This window comes from Pteronotus mesoamericanus, unplaced genomic scaffold, assembly GCF_021234165.1.
Source record: "Pteronotus mesoamericanus isolate MK-2021 breed Mesoamerican mustached bat unplaced genomic scaffold, CSHL_Meso_final contig_317, whole genome shotgun sequence".
NCBI classification, from domain to species: Eukaryota; Metazoa; Chordata; class Mammalia; order Chiroptera; family Mormoopidae; genus Pteronotus; species Pteronotus mesoamericanus.
This window is the reverse complement of record NW_026555133.1, coordinates 1,145,147-1,167,293: the sequence shown is the minus strand read 5'-3', so window position 1 is coordinate 1,167,293 and position 22,147 is coordinate 1,145,147. Positions and strand designations below refer to the sequence as shown.

General features: G+C 51.7%; 4 protein-coding genes across 5 annotated transcripts; 1 reads left to right on the top strand and 3 right to left on the bottom strand.

The window, feature by feature from the left end:
• Nucleotides 1-418: 418 nt before the first annotated feature.
• PHF23 (PHD finger protein 23) lies at nucleotides 419-4,947 on the bottom strand. Its single transcript, XM_054575768.1, has 5 exons — nucleotides 4,753-4,947; nucleotides 3,145-3,176; nucleotides 2,887-2,979; nucleotides 1,290-2,127; nucleotides 419-1,189 (listed from the first exon to the last, which is right to left on the bottom strand). Exons 1-5 carry the CDS (start codon nucleotides 4,784-4,786, stop codon nucleotides 975-977), a joined length of 1,212 nt encoding a protein of 403 aa, XP_054431743.1. The 5' UTR covers nucleotides 4,787-4,947; the 3' UTR covers nucleotides 419-974.
• Nucleotides 4,948-5,852: 905 nt separating this feature from the next.
• On the bottom strand, nucleotides 5,853-7,908 carry GABARAP (GABA type A receptor-associated protein). Its single transcript, XM_054575783.1, has 4 exons — nucleotides 7,693-7,908; nucleotides 7,047-7,125; nucleotides 6,823-6,941; nucleotides 5,853-6,323 (listed from the first exon to the last, which is right to left on the bottom strand). Exons 1-4 carry the CDS (start codon nucleotides 7,780-7,782, stop codon nucleotides 6,258-6,260), a joined length of 354 nt encoding a protein of 117 aa, XP_054431758.1. The 5' UTR covers nucleotides 7,783-7,908; the 3' UTR covers nucleotides 5,853-6,257.
• A 1,098-nt stretch (nucleotides 7,909-9,006) lies between these two features.
• Nucleotides 9,007-15,203, bottom strand: CTDNEP1 (CTD nuclear envelope phosphatase 1). The gene is made up of 8 exons (XM_054575780.1): nucleotides 14,761-15,203; nucleotides 12,126-12,192; nucleotides 11,911-12,029; nucleotides 11,644-11,715; nucleotides 10,919-11,035; nucleotides 10,580-10,691; nucleotides 9,944-10,028; nucleotides 9,007-9,647 (listed from the first exon to the last, which is right to left on the bottom strand). Exons 1-8 carry the CDS (start codon nucleotides 14,860-14,862, stop codon nucleotides 9,587-9,589), a joined length of 735 nt encoding a protein of 244 aa, XP_054431755.1. The 5' UTR covers nucleotides 14,863-15,203; the 3' UTR covers nucleotides 9,007-9,586.
• Nucleotides 15,204-15,800: 597 nt separating this feature from the next.
• On the top strand, nucleotides 15,801-22,086 carry ELP5 (elongator acetyltransferase complex subunit 5). Of its 2 annotated transcripts, none has more exons than XM_054575773.1 (8): nucleotides 15,801-16,089; nucleotides 16,308-16,368; nucleotides 16,451-16,531; nucleotides 18,195-18,463; nucleotides 19,825-20,006; nucleotides 20,736-20,831; nucleotides 20,963-21,063; nucleotides 21,707-22,086. In XM_054575773.1, the coding sequence occupies exons 1-8, from the start codon at nucleotides 15,984-15,986 to the stop codon at nucleotides 21,819-21,821; spliced, it is 1,011 nt and encodes a 336-aa protein (XP_054431748.1). In that variant the 5' UTR covers nucleotides 15,801-15,983; the 3' UTR covers nucleotides 21,822-22,086. The 2 variants fall into 2 exon arrangements, with proteins under 2 accessions (XP_054431748.1, XP_054431749.1); XM_054575774.1 differs by having other exon boundaries at nucleotides 15,801-16,150.
• The last annotated feature ends 61 nt before the right edge of the window (nucleotides 22,087-22,147 follow it).

Sequence of the window (22,147 nt, the reverse complement as noted above, 5' to 3'; positions counted from 1 at the left end):
TGTTTTCAGCAACGGTTTCCCAACCCTGGAGAGCCCCGCCCCCAAAATGTGTGTGTGTCCCCCCACCCCTCCAACCCGCACCCTCAGAGCACTGTGGCCAAGTTGGCTTCTGCCTTCGAAGGGCAAGCAACGGACCTCCCCGCCCCCCCCGACCCCCCCCAGCCCCTCAGGCGGGAAGCTCCAAGCAACACTGATCCACTGGAACATGCTGGCGTGTAGGGAGGGTGGGTTTGTGGCGTCCTAAACTGGGGGTGAATGGTGCAAAACCAGTAAGAGGTATGGAGTTGGTGGAGACGCAAAGCCCAGTCATTTTCAGCTCAAGACTTGAGAGGTGGGTTTCGGGGCCACCTCCAGCCCATCGTTTGCAGTTTTCCCAAAGCCTCCCTTCCCAAGCAGGCTAGTCAGTGAGGGTTATTAACACAAAGAGCCCACTCTGCTTTATTTACAACACGCAGGCTGTCTGCAAACAGCTGGCCATTATTAAAAACAAGAGGTGAGTGAGAATGGTCACCTGCTTTCCTTCCTCCCTCTGCCAGCCTCTCTGGTTGGTACTCCACTTCTAAGCAGCCATGCCCAAAAGGGGAAGTCCAAAATTAAAAATAAAACCAGTGTAGAATAAATGGGGAGCGAGAGAAGAAAAGATGACGGAGGGAAGTGCTATATTTACACTAGCGTTTTAGAGACAATTGTCCCATTCCAACCTTGGCCCAGAAAATGAGAGGTGGCAGGTCCAATGGGACAGAGATTCCAATAGGGACCCAAACGGCCTCCCACCCCCAACTTCAATGGGTCCCAGTTCAAATCCACAAGGTGGGAAGGAAGAGTAGAGAACGAACTCATTTCCAAACCAGTCTCCCTTGGGAATTCCTGCCTTGAAGTGGGACAATATCCAAGCTTCAGGGGATAGGCTGAGGACCCCGAGGCTCAGTTCCCAAGTTATGCCATTAGGAAGTTCCAGCATAGAGATGGTGATGTCAGGGTTCCCCAGATTTGGGAGGCCCCCCTAACCGCCGGGCTTCTGGCCGCAGTTCCTTGCACTTCTGGCAGTAAAAGAAGTCAGGGACATTCGTCTTCTTAATCTTAGCACAGGAGAGGTGGATCCACGTTCCACAGAGGCTACACTCAATCATAGGCCTCCCGGCAAAGGGCTTTCGGCAGTAACATGTGATCAGGTCCCATGAGTCATCACCTGGGGAAAAAATTGGTTTGGTGTTGTCTGAGCTGTTGTATCCACAACCAGTTCCATACCCATCATCCCAGCTGCCCCGAGGCAGCCCCAAACTTCTCACCTGATTCTACCATGATGTCCTCATCCATGACCCGCATCTCCCCTTCACTGGAGCTGGCATCTCCATCTTGGCTTGTTTCAGTGCTGCCCACCTCCTTGCTTTCACTGTCAGTGGGAGGGGCTCCTTCAGGGTGCACTGTGGCAGGGGGCCTAGGAGCCTCCTGGGGTGTTGACAGCACAGGGGGTGGGGCGTCACCCCCTGCCATTGATACCATCTCTTCCTCCTCCTCCTCTTCCTCTTCTTCCTCCTCCTCTTCAGAGTCTGTATCACTGGGAGGTGCCCGGGGAGGCCCAGGAGGTGGGAGTCTATCTCCCCGCTCTGCCTTTTTCAACTTCCGCTTCTTGCTCTTCTTGATCCGAGACCTCTTTTCCCCATCCCCAGGGGCTGGACGAGGCCTCCGAAGCACCCCAAAGCCAGCCCCCCCTCCAGGCCCCAACTTTCGGTTCTTTCGGTCCTTCTTTCGAGGAGGCTGGGAAAGGTCCCCCTGGGAAAGGGGCACTGGGGTGAGAGCAGCTGGGGGCCGGGTGGCATGTGTGAGGGATGAGGGGGACAGTGGAGATGCCACTTTGGGCCCATCTAGATCAAAGAGAGAGTCCTTGAGCTTCATCTTCTCAAGCAGGGTGGCACTGTCAGGGGCCTGCAGACGAGAGAAAGTGGACCTTGGGGGTCCTGCCTGGGTGGGACCTGCTTGAGCAGCCCGTCTCTTGGATGACTTTGCTTTCTTAACAAAGGTCTGGATAGTTCGGAGATCTGAGGGGGCCGAATCCCAGCCATCACTGTCTGCCGCACTCTCACCTCGCAATGGAGAGCTGGAGCCAGAGGCTGGCCAGTCACTTTCCTTAAAAGGGAGACAAGACCGGGGTCAGAAGGGGGCCTAGTGTCATTTCCCTCTTTCTTTACAAACCCAGCTTAATAACTAGAGACTGCTCTACCCCAAATACCCTGCCAAAACCACCAAATCTCACTAAACTATTTATCCCCACCCCAATTCCTATCAGCATCTCCTCTTAAACACCTCCCATGTTACTTGTGCCCTTAAATTCCAACCATCTCAATTCCCCGCTGTCTATGCAACATTGTATCTCCCTAACAAAAAGCATTTCTATACAGCCTCACTGGTTACCACTTTCACCTTCCTACAATTTATCCGAAGCACCTTCCATTAACAGCACCCCAAAACTACTCACTGCTGCTCAAACCACCTACTATCCCCACATCCACCCCAAATACTGGTGTTCCTACTAGAGTTCCTAATCGCCCTAGTCTTTTTTTTTAATATTTTATTTTTAGAGAGAGAAGAAAGGAAGGAGAAAGAAACATAGATGTGTGAGAGACACATCGATCTGCTGCCTTATTCACGCCCCCAACTGGGGACCCGGCCAGCAACCCAAGCATGTGCCCCAACTGGGAATCGAACCAGAGAACTTCTGGTTCTCAGGCCAGTACTCAATCCACTGAGCCACACCAGCCACGGCTAACCACCCTAGTCTTACGTCTAATTTTTGGTAGGCTTTTCTTATAAGTAGTTCCATTTGCTCAATGGACCCTCCATAATCCTAGGCCACCGCCCTTAAGTCAATTGACATCCTGTCCCTACCTCTTTGCTAGGGGGGATGTAACCGGCATAGGCCAACACAAAACTGCAGAATTTGTTAAAATCTTCAATTGTTCTCCGCCGTTTCTCTGGTGGCTGAAAGAAAGGAAACTTTTATCACATCAAGTTTAAGGGGGTCATTTCCAAAGGCACAGTCCCAGGAATAAGGAATCTAGAAAAGGTAGGACGAAGAAAGAGGAGGGATAGGAGAGGATTGGACAGTAATACTAGGCTGTAAAAGTAAGGAGAAGAGAAGCTCACCTGAGTCTCTGGCTTAAGGGTCGGAGGAGGATCTGTGAAAGCAATAAAAGCTGAGTCAAGGCACTAGGAAAGAGTCTGGGTAAAACCCCAACTCTAAACCTTGGAGATCCCAAGCAAACCCCCTTGCTCCCAGGTCCCTCAGCCTGGCCAGTAAGCCCCTCCTGTGTTGGGCCCGCCCCTGCTCCCCCGTCCACCCCGCGAGGGGAGGAGCCTGGGAGCGGCGCCCTCTCGTGCCTCGATATAACGCTCCCCTTCCCCCCACCGGAGGCCTGGCGCCCCGCCCCCCCTCACGGTTTCTCTAGACTTGTCTACTCGGATCTCTCAGCGCCCCACCCCGCCATACCGCTCCTGGGACCGAGCCCGAGCTGTCGCCTGCCCTTACCCTTCGCAGGCGCCTAGTACCCCGCGTTCCTGCCGAGGCACACTCAACCGCCCCGGTCCCTCCAAGACCGCACTCGCCGCCCGCCGGCCCCCAGGGTCCAGGATGACCACGCTGAGCCGCTCCCCGCCCTCCGGCCCCTTCTACTCGAGCACGAGGCTCGGCGCGCCCCTCACCCCCACCTTAAACACACACACAGGCTCACACATCCAACGCCACTTCGCGTCCGGGACAGACCAGAGAGCTCTCACCCGGACGCGGCCCCACCTGCCCCCACATAGCGCGCTCCCCACAATTTCGCTGTCCCTCCGCCCCCATCCGGGGCTTTGGCCCCTCCCCGCCTCGAGCTTCTCGGGCTCCCCGCCGGGCCCCCGGACCCAGTTCGGAGCTCTCTACGCCCCCCACCCCCGTCCCCGTACTCACCACCAAGTCACTAGGCTACGGACCCCTTAAACTCTAGCCCCCCCACCCAGTTACTCTCCCCCCGCCCAGCAACCCCCCGCAGCTGCTGCCGCTGCCCCCTCACCCTCCGCAACTCCCAGGCTTTAACCCTCTTCGACCCGACCAACTCCCCCACTCCACCTCTCAACCCGCCGGTCTTAATCCCCCCACCCCGCCCCACCGCCCCTAAACTACCCAGCTCTCCTCGCTTCCCGGCCGGCTCGCTCTCCCCACAACTAACCCTCCGGTACAGGTCCCTTACCGCAGACAATACCCAGACTCCCTCTTCTCCCCTCAACTATCTGCCCACTCCTCCAACAATCACCGGGCTATCTCCAGCGGCAACTACCGGGAGCTCCGGCACCACCGCCACAAACTCCCCCACCTAGGCGAACTACCGGGCTCCTCACTCAGCCCTCTTCTACCGCCTCCCTCCTCAACAACTCTCCGGCCCCCAGATTCCCCCAGCCACTCAGCTTCAGGGCCCCAACACGCCGGAGGCCCTTTCGGCCCCTAAACCCCGAAGCTCCGGATTTCCAGCTCCCACTCCCCACCTCCACACCCCCCCGCCCAACAGCATCTGATCTCCAACTACCCTCAGCTCAGTCTCCCACTCCTCTTTCTCCAAGGTCTCTCAACTCGCCCCTCTCTTACCTCCAGAGGCAGGCCCCCGAACCCCTCCCCACGCTCCCTCGCTGGGCTCCGGGGCTCGACCTCCAAGTTTGCCAATTGATTCCTGACCGCCCCCCTCCAGCTCAGCGCTCGGTGCCGGTCGAGAGCTCGCTCACCTTCGGGACTGGGCTCCGCCATGGCTTCCAGCATCGCCCCCTCCCCTCCTCCCGGTCCGGCGCCCCCCTCCCCTGAGCCGGGGATCCCGGTGCCGCCTCCGGTGCTCGGTGTTCCTGCTGCCTCACTCCACAGAGGTGTCTGCTTCGACCCGGCTGTGACTCGAGACCGCTAGCTACAGCCGCCACCTCCCTCTACCAAAGCCTCCCGCACTCCCGGACCGAGCCCCCTCCCCCCGCGCCGCCGGCCGCCCGCTCCCTCCTCCTCTCCACTCCCTCCCTCCCTCCCTCCCTCTCCTCCCTTCGCGGGCGCCCACGCGCAATGCATCAAGGGGGTTGTAGTCCGTATGAGGGCTGTGAGACGAGGACTGCGTAAGCCTTGGAAACTTCAGTTCCCAGCAAGCCACGGATTAGCGCAGGCGCACTAAGCCCCTTCCCCTCCCCCTGGGAGTGGCGGGGAGATTGGGAGCAGAGGGTAGAGCGGAAAAGCGCGCGGGGGCTCCTGGGGAATGTAGGCTGGGCGGGACTAAGAAAAATGGGGAAAGGGATTAGAACTCTCGGCCACCATACTGCCTCATTCTGCAGCTCCTTTCCCCGCCCCCCACCCCGGGACCGCCCCACTTCTGGCCAGACAGAGAAGTGATTGCTGGGAGATGAAGTTCTCGTAGTGATCGTGGATTCCCTCCTCCTAGTCTTCTGCCTTCCTTGGATTCCACTGCCACATGCTCTCACAAAGTCTGGCCAACTGACATGCAATTGAGGATAAAGCCCTTTTACCAAACTCCACACACGAAAATCTCTTCCTTTATCCAAAAGGTTATAATAAATTTTGATGTATTTATCTAAAGCAGGTAGCTTCAAACTTTCCCCACAGGAACCCTCAGTAGAAGAGTTACTCTTTACATCAGGACCCAAAACACAGGTATGTGCAACTTTAGTTTCAAGAGAGAATACTAAGGAGTATCCCATTCATCACAACAAAAGCACCCTCTTTATGCACAAAAACCCAGCATCAACAGAATAAACCAAAATGTCACTACTCCCTCCAACCTCACAGACCACCAAAAAACAGAAGGGGTAGAGTAGCAACGCAAAGCAAAATCCAGTTCAACTTGGTGGTTTCCTCTTTATTGACGTGCCTCCTACCTTCCCCCGACAATTTCAGTCCCTTCCATTACCCCCAAAAAAAGGTAGTGAAAGGAAAAGATTGTTGGGGTTCTGAGCCCCTTGGCAGTTAGAAAAGGAACAGAAACCAAAACAATCACTTGATGTGACAGAGATGGACAATCAAGAAGTCTAAAGCAGAAAGGAAAAGGTGGTAAAGAAAGGGGAAGGAAGGAGAAAGGAGAGGTACTAGAAGCCATCTCCCCCATTAACCCTCCTGCTAAGAGGTTCTGGAGAAGAGCCTCAAACATTAGGAAGTGCAGGTCCTGAAGGGAGAAGGTCAAGGAAGGGGGGGCCACCTCTCTCTTTGTAGAATGGGACCCCCCACCACAGGCGCAGCAGCTTCACAGGCCATAGACACTTTCATCACTGTAGGCAATGTATAGAAAGAAGTCTTCTTCATGGTGTTCCTGTGGTGAAAGCAGAAAATGATGGTACTCAGGCATCTGGCCATTAGTTACTTGATCCACCCACCATGCCAATACATTCTTCAAAAACCATTTTTTAAAGACCCCCAAAACCAGAGCCTTGATTCTCTCCCTCACTTGTCCCAGAACCTGGCAGCCATCCCTAGGAGCAGCCCTAGGCAAAAATAAATGAAAAATAAAAAAGACCTCAACTTGTTCTCTGCTGACTTAGAATGAGAAGGGGACTAGGACTAGAAAGAATCCCTATCAGAACAGTTGCTCTACCTCACTGTTTTCTCCCTTCTGTCTACTGCTCTCACTACCTGTCCAAACCCCCACCCCAGACCTACTCAGAAAGGTCAGAAATCGAAATTTTACCTCAAAGATAAAACTGAGAGATAAGCAAGCCAGCTGGTCCAAGAACTGCTGACCTGAAACTTGTTTCCCCTAAAGCTCTTCCAATTCCCTCTCCAAAGCCTCCACTACTTCCCAACCACCATACCTGGTACAGCTGACCCATCGTGGCACTGGTGGGTGGAATGACATTGTTGACAAAGAAAAACAAGGCATCCTCAGCTCGGAGATGAATTCGCTTCCGGATCAAGAAATAGAACTGACCAACTGTCAAAGATACGAAGTGCGATAAAGTCACAAATATCACAAATGCCCTCAAAAGAACAGCTGCTCCCACAGGTAGCAAACCTGGGTACTGGGTCAGGTTCCCACCTGTGAGATCAGAAGGCACCAGGTATTTCTTTTTGTCCAGGTCTCCTATCCGAGCTTTGGGAGCCTTTTCTACTATCACCTGATAACGAGAAGATACAAAATTAGAAGACATTAGATATTACAGCCCTACAGCTCCACCTGTCAGGAATTCAAGCAACAATATTGCTAGCACCCAAACCTACCCCAGGCTTATTTTTCTTTGTCTCTGAACACGCGGTGTAGTCCTGAGTAGACACCCCAGAGCCCACTGACCCTACTTGCCTAAACCTCCAGGTCCCTGAAAAGGGAGCATCATAATAAACAACTATCTTAACCAGACGGGAATGACTTGCATGGGCCGACTACATCTTCAATCTCAAAAGCCTAGCCAGCTGGGGGGAATGACCATGTGACATTCATACTGTCAAACTCCCTACAGTCTCCCACTGAAATCCCAAGGCCTATCTCTCTCATCTACACCCCTCGCCCTCAGCTACCACTGCTACCCCTACTTTCATCGCCACTCCCAAAGACAGCAGTTTCAGGATCGTTCCCAACCCCATCACGGCCGGCAGCCTGATACCCGCGCTGCCCGTTCGGAACACAAGCCCAGGTTGTGGCGTCAGTGCCAGCGCCCCGCGCCCTCGGCCCTGGCTACCGTCCTCACCGGGACCCGGTCCGGATATTTCTTTCGGATCTTCTCGCCCTCAGAGCGGCGCTTCTCGAACGGATGCTCCTCTTTATACACGAACTTCATCCTCCCGGGAACCGGGCTGGACCGGACTGGGCTGAGGGAACCCAGGGAGGGGGGGCTGGGACAGGGGGCGGCGGCGACGAAGGTGGCGACGCGCAGGCGGATTCAGCGGAGCGATCTCAGGACTTACGCCACTTCCCTATTCACCAACCCCGCCCCCACCCACCAGGGGCCTCCTTGCTTGCTCGTTACGCCACCAGCGCAGCAGCTCTAACGCCGCTAACTTAGCACCACCTACTGACTGACCCCCCCCCAGCCCCCCCACACGCCGTCAGCGTAATCGCTTTGGAATCTATTTGTGGGCTAAGTAGGCGACGTAGGCAAGGTGGTGGGTTTTTCTACCGTCCAAAATAACTGAAAATCCATTTCCCGATCTTCCCCCATGAAGCTGGAGATGAAAAGAAGCTAGGAGATAATAATCATAATTTGAGATTCTGTTCTCCAAAAGTTCTTTTTGTACATAACGTAGAGAAGAAGCAGAGGTAAGTATAAGCACAGCTATTCACGAAACGTGCTGGTACGCTAAAGACGGCGGTTGACACCAAAACAAAGTAGTACCCAAGTGGAGAAGGTGGTCTTCGGAAATAAAGGGTAGAAACTAAGTACATATTTGAAAAGACGTACAGAAGCCTAAGGTTCAGGAGAATGGACCGATAGGGAACCGACCCTAGTCCAAAAGGTGGGGACTACGTCAACGCGGAGGAACACTTTCTACACTCGTAGGAACGAAATCATGTGATCTGAAAGAAGGGCGGAGCATCACGTGGCGGCCGCGAGGAAGTAGAGCCGGTTTCTGGGGGGAGGGCACTGGGAGGCGGAGCCCGCAGCTGCTAGAGCGGGACAGGGAGGCTGGCAAGCCAGGAGTGAGTAGGGTTGTGGGGACCTGCCGCCTGGAGGCATAGCCCGTTTGGCTTGTCTAGTCAGTCCCCCTGCCGGGCTTCTTTCCAGCTAGATGCCTTTTCTGGCGTCTAGGTTCCTCCTCCTCTGATACATCTGTGTCCTACCGCTCTGAACCTCAATCTCCCTCAGGACATACAATTGTCCTGCTCCCGGCCAGGACGCCCATCCTGTAAATAAGACGCTTCCCGCCAAAGCGTGTGGTGTGGATGTTCACTACTCCATCCTTGCAAAGCCACCACCGTCTATCCCCCCTACCTCTAGGACCAACAGCAGTCTCTCCCCTCTGCCCTTAATTTCCCAAAACCCCAGAGAAGGACCTGGGGCAGCTTTGGTTTCAAAGTTATAATGCATGGTTTAAAAGAGGGGGAAAAAAACAGTAAGCTGGTTACAGGTCTGAGGGAATCTAGGAAAGGAAAGTATAGCGAAAAGTAAGGGGGGTACAAGTTTGGGTGAAATCCAGTGGCCCAAATCCCAGCTTCCCACCCACAACCCAGCCCTTGGAGTGAAGAATTAGATCAGTTTTGTACAAGAGTTTTTTAAAAAATCAAATCACAACAAAGCTGACTTGGCTTCTCTCTGAGCCTCCCGGATTATCAAAAGTCTGTCTCTCACTCTGGCCAGTCCTCTCTCCACCACAGATAGTTTCGGCCCTCCTAGTCCTCCGTTTATGTCCCAGTCTGGGGTTTCCAGGGAGTGCGAACACGAAGTTAGAGAGAGGCTGGTTCACAATCTGGCCCATGTGTCCATCCAGACTCCACATGGAGTGCAGGGCTCCCAGGGCAGAGGGGAGGGAGGGGCAGACCCTGCCCAGGCAGTCCTCACCAACGGACAGGGCATCAGACAGGCATCCTGAGGGCTCACCCTCCCTTTCCCCCCCACCCCAATTCAGGTGGAGGGGGAGCAGCTGTCACCAGAGCCTATGTTGGTGAAGGTTTCGACTCAGCACAGAGCGAACATCAGCGGTGAACCTGGGATGACAATAACTTGCATTGGTAGAGTCCTTACAGTTGATACCCCCCACACTAGTGTGAGGCAGCCTCACTGGAGATGTGGGGCAGTCACCATTTTCACAGAATGAGACTGGCGTTTAATTTACCCAAAACCCAAAGGCTAAAAGTGATCAGTTTTAGTATAAGACCTGGGTTCAAATGCTAAATGCTTAAGGGAAAAGAGATAAGTAAAACAGGACAAACTTTTATTCTGCCTTAGGATTCCAACCCACCACCTCCCTTCCCAAGAAATCTAAGTGTCTAGCTTCCCTTACCTGAGGGCATCCAGCATTGGAAGCAGGTTAAGAAGGGCGGTGTCGCTGGGGTCACTGAACCAGGACTTTATGGGGATGGCATTGTCTAGATTGAGTGAAAAAACACAGGTGAGAAGAAACAAAGGACTCAGGAAGGAGGGTGTTTCTTTTACTTGGGAGTAGGGATCATTACTTTAAAATACAAGGGTGGGCAAAAGTAGGTCTACAGTTATGAGTGGCATTCTTTTGAGTTAATAAAGCCATTGCAATAATCATAACCTGCATGTCTTTTTCCAAATGAATTGTAAACCTACTTTTGCCCACCCCTGTATATATCTCACCACCACCCACCCACCTAAATCAAAATCTAAGTAAAAACCCTCCTGACTTATACTCCAAATTAAAATTAACTTTCAATCACCATTTCTCATATTAGTATGAGGCTTCTAGTCAAATAATTGCCATTGTGTTTCACCTGAAGCAAATCCTGATTTATGAAATGGTCATGTGATGTGGGGTAGGGGGAAACAACTCCTTTAAAAGAGAAACACCACCATCTGGGCCTACAGTAAAGCAAGGCATCCCAGCTCCATACATTCAAAATACCTTCTCAGAACCACTTCCTGGCCCTGCCAGACTCACCGCATCCCCCCATACCTGGATGGCTCCTGTAAGCCCCTGGGGAGTTATCCAGGATCACAATGCTGGAGAGGTCACTGTGGACCACAGAGAGGTCCTTGATGTAGCTGCCCAATTCCAAAGTGCAGTGCTGGAAGGCAGGGTGAGCTGGGTATCAAAAGGAGACTCACCCTCTGTGGTTGCTCCCCCAATCCTAGCAATGCCACGGGCAGTCAAACTCCAACAAAGGGGATCGTGCAGTATGCCGCCCTCATGTCCCCAGAAGGTCCCATTCCAGGACAATTGCTTCAAACTCAAATCCCTACCTGGTGGCCTGCCTCCAGAGCTTCACTCTAGACCTGGCTTCTAGCCCCTTACCTGTCTGTAGTATCTCCTCTTGAGAATGCTTCTGCTATTGTCCAGTTTATCTGCCACAGCAGAGCCGTAAATCTCCATGCTTGCTGTGAACACTACCAGCTCATACCACTGGCTCACCTGAAGTGGACAGGGGAAGAAGGAAGTATCAGAAGAGGTGATCATTCATTTATTTTCTTGTTTTTAAAGATTTTATTTATTTTTTAGAGAGAGGAGAAGGGAGGGAAAAAGAGAGGAAAAACCTCAAAGTGCGAGAAACATGCCCGCAACCAGGCATGTGCCCTGACCAGGGATCCAACCAGTGACCTTTCATTTTGTGGTGTGACACCCAACCCACTGAGCCACACCAGTCAGGACTTATTTAGACATATAGTTCTGTTTCACTAGAACTCTAGCCCTGTCATTCAGGATGTCCAGCAATATCGAATGTCTCTGAGGACACAAAATTCTGAGCGTCCCCAAATTCAAGAGTCTTAGGCACCATCCACCCTTAAGATTCAGAGATGCAAGAACAAAAGAGCAGGAAGCCTGTGAAAGAATCATTACACCAGCAAAACAAATGAACCCAAACTACTGAAAACCATTCTCCAACCATTCCACAACCTCCCTTCTCCAAAATTGCCCTTACCCATTTCTCCTCACTCCTCACTTCCTCCAATCCTCTAAATTCCCAGAACCCTAAAACTATTCCTTCATCACAGAGCTTCCTTTGGCTTCTGCAAACTCACCACTTCTAAGAAGAAATCCACATGGGGCCTCTTATGTACAAAAAACCGGACAGGATGTTTGTCTATTACCACCTGTAGAGGAATAAGGAAGGGCTGGGGGAAGTCCTCAGCACCATAGCACCTGAAGGACACCCCCCACCTTCCCACTGCCTGCTTCCCTTCTTCAGGCTGAAACTGGTGCCAGGGAAGGGGGACGGGGATAACACGTTCTAGAATTAGTAAAGTTCCAAGGAGAATAACAGACATGACAATTCCACCCCTACACACCTTGAGGATGAAGTCAGGAGGTGTTCCAGGTCGTACTGTGGGCCTCAGAACCCCATCATGATGGGAGTGAATAAGTGTCTCATCCAGATCCAGCACCAGGATCTTCCTCTTCACCTGGCCTGAACCACAACAGGAAGGAGTAACACCAACCAGCCTCCAGCCCAGACCTCGAACCCTACTTCACCTTAAGGGATCTCCCCAGCCAGCATACTCACCTAGCCGATTCCGGGACACAGGAGATAACGGAAGGATATCATATCGAACAGTTTGGTACTGAATCACCTGAGAACAAAAGAGAGGATTAGAACCCTTGACAAGGATATCTTCCCCAGTAACAACAGGTAGCACATGTTGAACATTTACCAAATGTTGGGTACCATGTAAATGATTTAGGATTATTTCATTTATTTCTCAAAACCACCCAAATAACAGTAAGAATAATGTCTCTTTTAAGAATAAAGAAACTGAAACTTGGATAGGATAAATACCTTGCCTAAGGCCACACACCTAGTAATTACCTTATTTAATTAATTGTCCCAATTAGAATGAAAACTCTATGAGAGCATGGATTTTGTCTCCATCGTAGCTGTATTCCTAGAACACTGTAGCAGGGGCGGTCAGTTAATATTAGAATCAACGGAGTGCTGGAGGCAGGATTGCACTCTGCAGTTTGCTGCAAGAACCTACCCTCCTAACCAAGATATTATCTTGCTACACTGAACAAAGAAATGCACAGCTCTCCCCACCTCCAACCCAAAGATTCTTTGTGACAACTCCCATGGCCTTAGATTCCTTAGTGGACAGAGTAGGAGTCAAGGGAGGTCCTTGGATCACTGGGCAGAATAGAGGGTGAGGGAATCCAGAGGTTGTCAGGTCAGCTAAGTTCCTCTGGCTAGGGGCCACCAGGCCTATTTTAACCAGCCACCTGTCCATTTCTGTCTCTACGAGCCAAGTCACAAGTTGCAAAGAAACTCAGCCCTTTGAACAGCCTCCTTTTCCTAGTACCCAGGGCAAGGCAGAGGACACTGGAAAGCCCCACCCGCCAGGCTGACTAATAGGGTGTGGAGAAGGCCAGAGTGCAGTAAGGGCTGTGAGTGAGAGGTGAAGATGGGACAAGGACATCACCACCTCAGCCTTCCAGTTTCTCCAAGCCTTCTCCAGAGACTCCTGTTTCTAACACTCGTATCTCCCCCATGCAAAGCCTGGCAATTCCCTCCTCTTCTTTTTTCTTCTAAGGCACAAACAGACAAATGCTCTACAGTTCACTCTTAGGCCCTGAGCCTGATGAGAACTAGATTTCCTCTTGTAAACTCAAGGGCCCTCACCCCTCATCCCAAGGCATCTGCCCTTCTTTTCTCCCTGGGCCCTGATGAGGGCCGCAATAGCTCGGGTATCCTGCCCTGCTATCTCGGGTTGCACATGCTGGGCATGTAGGGACTGCTCCCAGCATCTGCCAGAAAGGGGGTGGGGGAAGAGACCAGATTGGAAGAGAAGACAAGACAAAAGACTGTGGGGTCAGTGCCACTCAAAGGAAAGCAACTAGCCTCTGGATGGCCTGAAGCACTACTCCAAAAACTGATGTGTTAGAAGTAGATGGTAGGATGCTCAGAGCAAGTCCAGGCAAAGAGGGATGACAGGTAACATGTGAAGAAAACCCCAGGTGCTAGCTCCACACCCATCTCCGCATCTCTGACCCCAAATTCTTCTTGGCTCCTAACTCTTGCCTCAGGGAAATAGCCCTGCCTACAACCATGACCACCCAGAACAATCCTCACTCTAACTCAGGAAGTGGAAGGAGTAGAATGGTAAAAGAGACTCTAAATGCAAGGCCAGGCCCATCCCCCAAATCACTAAGTCCATCACTAGGACCACCCAGGATTTTCTGGAAATTCCTTGACCTAGACAGCCGCTACCTGGTTTTATTCTTTCAGGTTTTACTGCGGAATGCCAAAGAGTACAGACCAGAGAACACCAGCTCACTTAATTCTCCTCAGTTGTGATGAGAACACAAGAACCCATTCATTACATGATGTTAGCCTAAGGAGCTTTAACTTTGGAAAAAAGCTACAGGGGAGGCAACCCAGAGATACTTGTATAGGTGCACACAGTTTTCCACTGCCCACAGTATCCCTCCCAATCTTAGGGGTCTCCGGAAGAAACAAGGATGCCTTGCCCTGGGATTCAGACCTGCAACTGACAAACACGGTCTTCCGACAGGAACCCCCAAACTTTAATGTGCTCAACTTCCACAACTAAAGAAGCCCAACATAAAGCATCTTAGTCCCAGGAGCTCAATAAATCCAGACACTCACACTATGAAGTAAGTTTTCTGGGCCTTTTTGGAGGTGTTCCCTTAGTGCAAACCTCAGGGATTTCTCCTTCACACCCAGGGCTCTTCCCAAGTTCCCATTCTTGTTTGTCACATATGCCCTCCCACCCACCTCCACTCTTGACACAGAAGCCTGTCTCTCCCTTGTTTTAAGACCAAACGCACACGGAGTTTCCTAACAACAGGAGGGTCTCTCACAAGCCCACATCAACAGATCTGCTGCCATCAAACAGGTGTTCCCTGCCTCTCGGTTTCTTTTGCAGCAACTCTAGCTTTCTTAAGGGCGCCCCACCCACCACCCTAGCCCCCAAGAGTTGCCAAACCCTGTCCCTAAGTTCCCGATCTCAGTTCTACTACAAGGGTCTCCCTCCTCCCCATCCCACCCAATGTCCTGCTAAAGGTGCCCTAATTGTCTAAGGAGAGAAGCCGCCACCAGGGCCAAACAGGCCCGACACTATCCGAAAACCCGTAAGCACCGCTGACAGAGGTCCCCACCACAAGCAGCGCCCACCCAGGCTCACCGTGCGGATCTGCCTCCGCAAAAGGTAGATGAAGAAGCTCCACAGCTTGGCGGCGAAGGCCACGAACGTGCGCAGCCCCAGCAGACACTGCGTCCGCATCATCCCGATGACCCCGGCACCGCCGGCCCCGGGGCCCCCGCGGCCCAGCTCCGCCAGCCCCCCGGGGGCAGCCCCCCGCCGCCGGGAGGGGGAACGGGGGCCCCGAATGGCAAGAGAGGCTGCAGAGAGGGGCACGGAGCGGGCGGCTCAGAAAGCCACCCCCGGCGAAGGGAAAGCCCAGCGGAACCAGGAGCTGGGGGACAAGCGTGGGCAGCCCGCAGGGGCCCACATGGGCAGGGAGTGGCACCGACGGCTTCGCGGAGATTGCGGGCCGAGATAGATCGGGATAGGACGGGGTCCTCCGAGACCAGAGGGAAGGGGATGGAGAGTTGGGGGAGGGGGTAATGGGGGGAGGGGGCTAGGGAGAAAGAAGGGGGAGGGGAAGGAGGAAGCGGAGGGTGGCCCGCTGCGCAGGCGCGCTAGGGGGCTGCCCGCGGAAAAGGGGCGGGCGGGGGCCGCGGCGCGAGAAGGGCCGCGGTGGCTGCAGCGAACGGGCTGGCTGAGCGAAGGAGCGGGGAAGGAGGGGGAGGGGGAGCCGAGAGGAGCGGATGGCTGAACCGGAGCGGCCTCCCCCTCCCCGAGATCGGGGATGCCTTAGCCGCTGGGAAGTGGGGCTGCAGTTTCTGCAGCTGGATTTCCCACTCTGACAGGCGCCATTTTATCACCCAAAGGGCTCCCTCCTCCTTTCTTCCCCCCTCCTCTTCCCCTCTGATATTACTTCCGGTGGTGACGTGTATTCGCTTCACCGGGACTAAGGTTCCGGACTCGGTCTATGGGGGTGGGGATAAGGAAAGGAGAGTGTTTCGCCGAACAAGGCCGCAGTACCGCGCACGCGCGGAAGGTGGCGGTGGGGCGGGACCTGGAGCGATTGCAGGTCCCGCCTCTAATGGGGTGAGTGGGGCGGAGTGATGGCAGTTGACCCCGAGTTCTGGCGATCTGACGGGCTCGTGCGGCCGTCTCCCATTAACAACTGCCCCAACCGCTCTTCCCGCCGTAGTCCCCGTGAAAATGTGGAGAGGGGCGTCGTCCGTACGTCCGTACGCCTGCGCTCCAGAGCATGGGAGGGGCCGCTCCGCGTGAGCCGCCCTGGGAATACTGAATTTAATCACCTCCCATTCCAGAGTATGCCAGGTTTTAGCGGTAGGAGGAATCATGGATGCACCGCCCCTTTCCCCTTGAGGGGCGGGGCAGCAGGCCGTGACGCCATCAAAGGGCGTCGGAGGAAAGACGGTGCGCCAGTTGGAGATGTTGGAATCACTTTTGGCTGTTGGCGGCTTGGTGCTGCTTCGGGGTGAGGGTCACAGGCCCGAGGGCTTTGGAGCCGGGCTTAAAGGACAGAAGTGAAGAGGAAGGACCATGGGTCACAGGGTAGTGGCGCGGTTGCGACGGGTTCGTGAAGGCGGAAACCTCTGTTCTCACGCTGTTTATCCGTACCTCACTCTCCCCAGACTCTGTGGAGTGGGAGGGCCGCAGTCTCTTGAAGGCGCTAATCAAGAAGTCTGCGCTGTGGTGAGTATCCCGCAGCGTCTTCTGGTCCTTCGCGGTTCGGAAGCCTGGGCCCCACTCTGACACTCTGCCTCATGTGCCCCAGTGGAGAGCAGGTCCACATCCTTGGCTGTGAAGTGAGCGAGGAAGAGTTTCGCGAAGGATTTGACTCCAGTATCAACAGCCAGTAAGTACAAATTGGAAGAATTAGTTTTATGTGCGATCTCTATTGCTAAGGAATTTCCCTTACAGCAACAAGCGAAGAACTTGGTATGTAGTAGCAGCTACTTATTCGTTGAATAAATGGATATGGGCGTCTCAGGAAGCAAGAATTAGTAAGAGGAATGAGGAGTGGTGAGTATCTGGAGAATCCAAAGCAGAGATTATATAGTCAAAGAGAAATAGAGGATAAAGGCCAACAGTGCAGTTTAACACTGGAAACTGTAAGGGAGAAGAAAAACATGTTCTGCCTTTTTGTGTTACTCAGAATCTTGTAATGCTTGATCCAGACATGGATTCCAAACTTGCATCATCACTTAACTGCAAGTTACTGAGGGACTTGTCCTACAGGCAAAGGGAACAGCTTATGCAGGATCAAGGAGGTATGGGAAGGCATACCTGTTCATGGAAGGTGGGAGAACATACTGAAGTCAGATAACCAAAACAAAAACCTACTAGTGAAAGGTTTTACAGAGTCTGAAAAGGAGTTTAGATGTTATTGTAAAGGTAGTGGGGGGTCATTTTGAAAATTTGGGAGGGGAGTAACATCATCATTCCTGTTAAAAAGCTCCAGCGACCAGTGTTGAGAAGGGTTGGCAGGGGCCTGGAGATAGGAAGACCAGATGGGAAGTCTGTTGCAGTAATCCAGGTTCCCTGGGATACACACTGAGCACAGATTGTGAACCAGTGCAAGGCACTGGAGATACAGCCATGAATGAGGCAGATAGATTCCTGTCCTAATGAGTCTTAGAGTAATTATAGGAGGTGACAGAGGCCTGGCTTGAGGGAGTGGCAGTAGGGATGGGGAGTTTAGGACAAGTGTAAGAGGACTTTAGCAAGTAGACTTCCAGGACTTACAGATGTGAGAGTAAAGGAAAGCATCCAGATCAGGAGGTCCATGAACCCACCTATGTTGCCTAGTTAAGATTACTGCCTGGTCAGGGTAGCTCCGTGGATTATAACAGTTTATATAGATCTGTTGAACCCTAATTATGTACCAGCCATTGGGAGAAGAGCTGATGCTGTATGTTCAGATGACATCCACAAGGGAAGCACAAGGTAGACAGGAGGTGTGCGGGAACAAGTTCTGCCACCATGAAGCTTTCTCAGGATTTTTAGCCCACGCCAGTCTCCCTTTCCTGAATCGCTGTTTTATTTGTAGTTAGTACCACATAGCTTAATTCTTGATCTTTGCTAAGTTTTCTACAAGCTGGAGCCTTTTCTCGTGTTCTTTCCTTTCTCTTTTTCCATTCAGAGTATGATACGCTTTAGGCACCACTCAGGATATATTTGACGGTGATGATAGCTAACATTTATCAAGTGTTTAGTGTGTCTCAAGCACTGTGCTGAATGTCAGGAGGTTTGTATCCCTGTTTTACAGATGAAGAAACTGAGTCTTAGATTGAGAAATGTATCAATTAGGTGACCTTGTGCAATTAGCAAACTCAAGCTTGGAGCTCAGGGCTGTCTAATACCAAAGTCTGTGCACTCAGTGACTATATTTTACTTCTCAGTTACTACTTTTCACTGGTATTTAAGATATTAGTGAAAATTGAGAAAGCAGAGCTGCAGAGATCAGAGGATGAATTTCAAGATTGAGGGTAGGTGACAGTATTCTTTTCCATTTGCAGGCTGGTTTACCATGACCTCTTCAGAGACCCTCTCAACTGGTCAAAGACTGGAGAAGCCCTTCCTGGGGGACCCCTGGGAGTCTTGAGAGCGATGTGCAGGAAGACACGTCCTGGTTCTGTCACCATTGCTCTTGATTCACTTAGCTGGCTGCTGCTTCACCTTCCCTGCACTGCACTCTGCCAGGTCCTGCATGCTCTGAGCCATCAGGACTCCCGCCCTGGTGAGACTCCTCCTTCGTTACTTCCCCTAATACATCTACCCCTGCCAGGTAATGTACCCTTTTCCACTCTAAGAAAAAACATACCTTTATAATAGTTCTTGACTTCTCTGTAATGCTACCGACTTCTCTGTAATGCTACCTACCCATCAATCACTTTTTTCATTTCCAAGTTTTGTTTCTGGTTTGTTTTAAGTCCTCATCTGAGGATACATCTATTAATTTGAGAGAGACCTGGGAAACATCTATCAGTTGCCTCCCACCCACATTGGGGATTGAACCTGCGACACAGGCATGGGCCCTGACATGGAATCAAACCTGCAACCTTTTTGGTACACAGGACAACACTCCAACCGAGCTATCTGGCTAGGGCTCCAAATTCTTTTCTGGTCATCTATTTTACTTACTCATTCAACAAGCATTAAATTCAGGTAATGCATCAGATACAGTTGTAGATAATGGGGAAGTAAAGACTAGTTACAGTCAGGTCCTTGTCTCTAGGAGCTCTAAGTTTTATCAAGGATATAGAAAAGTAAACAAGCAATTACAAGATAGTCTAATAAGAGCTGTGATGATAAAGGAACACACACAGACTACCTGAAGGAAGAAACTGTCTTGGAGCAAGGGATCGGCCCTGCGAATTTGGCCAGGCCCATGACACTAGGACTAGCCTAACAGTATAGGGTGGGGCAGAAAGTAGGTTTACTGTTGTGAGTACACAAAACGTGTTTATTCTTGTTATTTATTGTAATATTTTCCATACGGGCAACTATAAACCTACTTTGCTCCACCTTGCATACTGTGGGTACTAACAAGCATGGGCTTTGGAGTTAGCTATCTAGCTTTGTGTTAAGGTATTTGATCTCTCAGTGCTTAGTTTCCTCTAAAAGTGTGGAATTGCCATTTTTGTAGTTCAGATATGGTCACCTGTCAGGTATGAGCAATTTCATATGGTTCGACCTACAAACGCTGACCTTTGTAAGGATTGAAATGTTCAAGTGTTTAGTGCAGAGCCTGACACTCCAAATGCTCCCTCTCCCCAAAAGGGAGGGAATCAAAGGCACTGACTGGGATCTTGGCAAGTTCTGAAAACTGCATGTTATTCAGTATGTAAGAGATGAAGCAGGGACCAGATGATGAAAGTGTTCATTCATCCTGAAGGCCTATGGCTTGTAGTCAGAGTGGGGCCTTAGATTTACATTGGAATAAGAAAGGACATGAAAGGTGGGAGCCAAAAGAGGCTCAGAGCAAGGCCGTTACACTGGGCACAGTCAGTCAGGAGTATGGCAGAGATGTGATGGAATGTGGGCTTGCCTCTCTCTCCTTTTTTCCTCTTCAGTATTTGATCCCAGGTCTCAACCCCGAATGCTCCCTACTGCCCTTTCTGACCTGCATGTCTTGTCCCTTTCCAGGCGACAGCTCCCCAGCAGAACACGTGCGTGTGCTGGGCCTGCTACATGAAGAGCTTCACGGCCCAGGCCCCATGGGAACATTGAGCACCCTTGCTCAGACTGAGGTGACCCTGAGTGGTACAGCAGGCCAGGCCTCAGCTCACATTCTCTATAGGAGGCCCCAACAGCGCCCAACACATGAGGTGAGAAGCACGGGAGGGCTTGAGGTTAGGATGACAGGGGAAGAGCAGTAACAAAGCTGGTGTGATGGAGCACTTCTTTGTGCTTTCATCATTTCATTATTTCCCTCATTTAATCTTCACAGCTAACCTGTGAGATAGTTTTATTATCCCCGTTTTGCAGCCTGGGAAACTCAGATCCTGCGAGCTTAACTGGTGAAAGATACTGCCTTCTAGGAAATGGAAAAGGAGAAAAGACTGGGATTGGTTACTGGGGGGGGAAGGAACAAGTCCATATTGAAGAGGTTTGAAGGAGGGGTGAAAAGTGGAGAACAGCTCTGGCTGGTATGGTTCAGTGGATTGAGCGCCGGCCTGCAAACCAAAGGATCACCAGTTCAATTCCCGGTGTAGGGCACAGGCCTCGGTTGCAGGCCAGGTCTCCAGTAGGGGGCGCATGAGATGGCAACCACACAGTGATGTTTCTCTCCCTCTCTTCCCTTCTCTAACAATAAATGAAATGAAATCTAAAAAAAGAAAAGAAAGAAGTGGATGGAGGGAGGGGGCAAGGGAAAGTGGTGGGGGGTAGGCAGAGACAAATGTATTTGAAAAAATAAAATTAAATTTAAAAAAAAGTGGAGAACAAGAGCTGAAAGCAGCCATTTACATAGCTGATTGGGGCTGGAGGTATTAGATCTCTCTGATTTCTTCACCAAGGTAGGAAAAAACTTTACTACTCTCTTTTCTTTCCACCAGACTCATTGGTTCTCCATCCTGCCTGACTTCAGCCTGGATCTCCAAGGGCTGTCTCCCGTAAAGTCCCAGCCCCGCCCAGATCCTCTTACGCCCCCGGTATCTAAGAGTACTGGGGCCAGAACAAGAGAATAGAGTTTGGGGCCTAGAGAGAATAAAAACTACAGAGGTTGGGGGTGGGGTCAGATTACAGGGATGGGACAGGGTGGCAGCATCCTTTGTACCTACAGATGGATCCTGCTACTCACTTGACCTTTAACCTTCACCTGTCCAAGAAAGAGAAGGAAGCCAAAGATAACCTGACCCTGCCCTTCCAGTTCAGCTCTGAAAAGTAAGATTGGCGCCTATGTACTTGGGTCCCTGAGTTGAACCCAGCCATCTGGGCTTGAGAGGTGGGGCAACAACAGGTTATTGAGTAACCTATCAGACTTTATAGGGGTTGAAGTCCGTCTCCAGAGCCAAGTCTGGGGAGTGGTTCTCTACCTACCCATAACTCAACAATGGCAAAGAGCTTTTGTCTATTTTTTCTCCATTACAGCCTTGGGTCCCAGCCCCACAGTTGTCCGTAGAGCAATCTGGGTGTAGACTGAGCCAGACCAGACCCTCGGGAAATGTCCCCACCTCCAGGCAACAGTGCTAGGACAGGAAACTGGATGGGGAGGCCAAAGGCAGGTTAGTAAGGGCTTAGACGCCTGTTGTTCTGTGCCCAGTGTGTGGGTGGATGAAACAAGACTGGCAGGATCCTTGCCCTCAAGCTGCTAAGAATAAGAACTTTATTATTAGGAGAACAGTGTGAGTGTATCTATTCCAGTACCAAATGGTGCTTCAGTACCAACTAAACCAGGAGGTCAGAGAATGGGACTTGGACCAAGAATACATGGAGGATAAAGAGGGTATCAGTCACTGGGTACAGGGTATTCAGGCAGGACCTGTTACCCACCCTTACCAGCACCAATTCTTCTCTTCTCTCTCAGACAGCAGGCTCTACTGTGCCGTGGTCTAGGCCAGGCTACCAGCCACATCTTCTATGAGCCAGATGCCTATGATGACCTGGACCAAGAGGACCCAGATGATGACCTAGATATTTGACTGGCCATGAGATTTGACTAGACTAATTGGCGGGGGCAGGGGGGATCTTGGGTTAACCATCCTTCCATTGTTCAAGGTGGCCTTACCCTGTTCCTGTTCCATCTTTGTTTCCTATATCTCTGGAGCTCCTTCCCTATGACTCATGAGCCAGAGAGCAGTATCCAGTCAGGACAAAAGGTGGGATGGGAGTAGAGAGGAAGGTGAGAGACTAGGAAATCTGCCCCTGAAGTCGAATAAAGTTCGTTGCTTTTAATTAAAAAATAAACTCTTTGGTAGCTATTTAAGCAAGAGTTGGGAGTGGAAGGGACTGGAGGCTGGGAAACCAA

Coding starts and splice junctions, on each gene's coding strand:
- PHF23 (XM_054575768.1), bottom strand. CDS start 4,786: ATGCTGGAAGCCATGGCGGAGCCCAGTCCCGAAG. Junction 3,177..4,752: donor GGCGGAGCCCAGTCCCGAAG/GTGAGCGAGCTC, acceptor TTGCTTTCACAG/ATCCTCCTCCGACCCTTAAG. Junction 2,980..3,144: donor CCCTTAAGCCAGAGACTCAG/GTGAGCTTCTCT, acceptor CCTTTCTTTCAG/CCACCAGAGAAACGGCGGAG.
- GABARAP (XM_054575783.1), bottom strand. CDS start 7,782: ATGAAGTTCGTGTATAAAGAGGAGCATCCGTTCGAGAAGCGCCGCTCT. Junction 6,942..7,046: donor GGTGCCTTCTGATCTCACAG/GTGGGAACCTGA, acceptor TATCTTTGACAG/TTGGTCAGTTCTATTTCTTG. Junction 6,324..6,822: donor CGATGGGTCAGCTGTACCAG/GTATGGTGGTTG, acceptor CTTTCACCACAG/GAACACCATGAAGAAGACTT.
- CTDNEP1 (XM_054575780.1), bottom strand. CDS start 14,862: ATGATGCGGACGCAGTGTCTGCTGGGGCTGCGCACGTTCGTGGCCTTC. Junction 12,193..14,760: donor TGCGGAGGCAGATCCGCACG/GTGAGCCTGGGT, acceptor TTTTGTTCTCAG/GTGATTCAGTACCAAACTGT. Junction 11,036..11,643: donor TGGATTTCTTCTTAGAAGTG/GTGAGTTTGCAG, acceptor TGTCCACTTCAG/GTGAGCCAGTGGTATGAGCT.
- ELP5 (XM_054575773.1), top strand. CDS start 15,984: ATGCCAGGTTTTAGCGGTAGGAGGAATCATGGATGCACCGCCCCTTTC. Junction 16,532..18,194: donor GACTCCAGTATCAACAGCCA/GTAAGTACAAAT, acceptor TTCCATTTGCAG/GCTGGTTTACCATGACCTCT. Junction 21,064..21,706: donor TTCCAGTTCAGCTCTGAAAA/GTAAGATTGGCG, acceptor CTTCTCTCTCAG/ACAGCAGGCTCTACTGTGCC.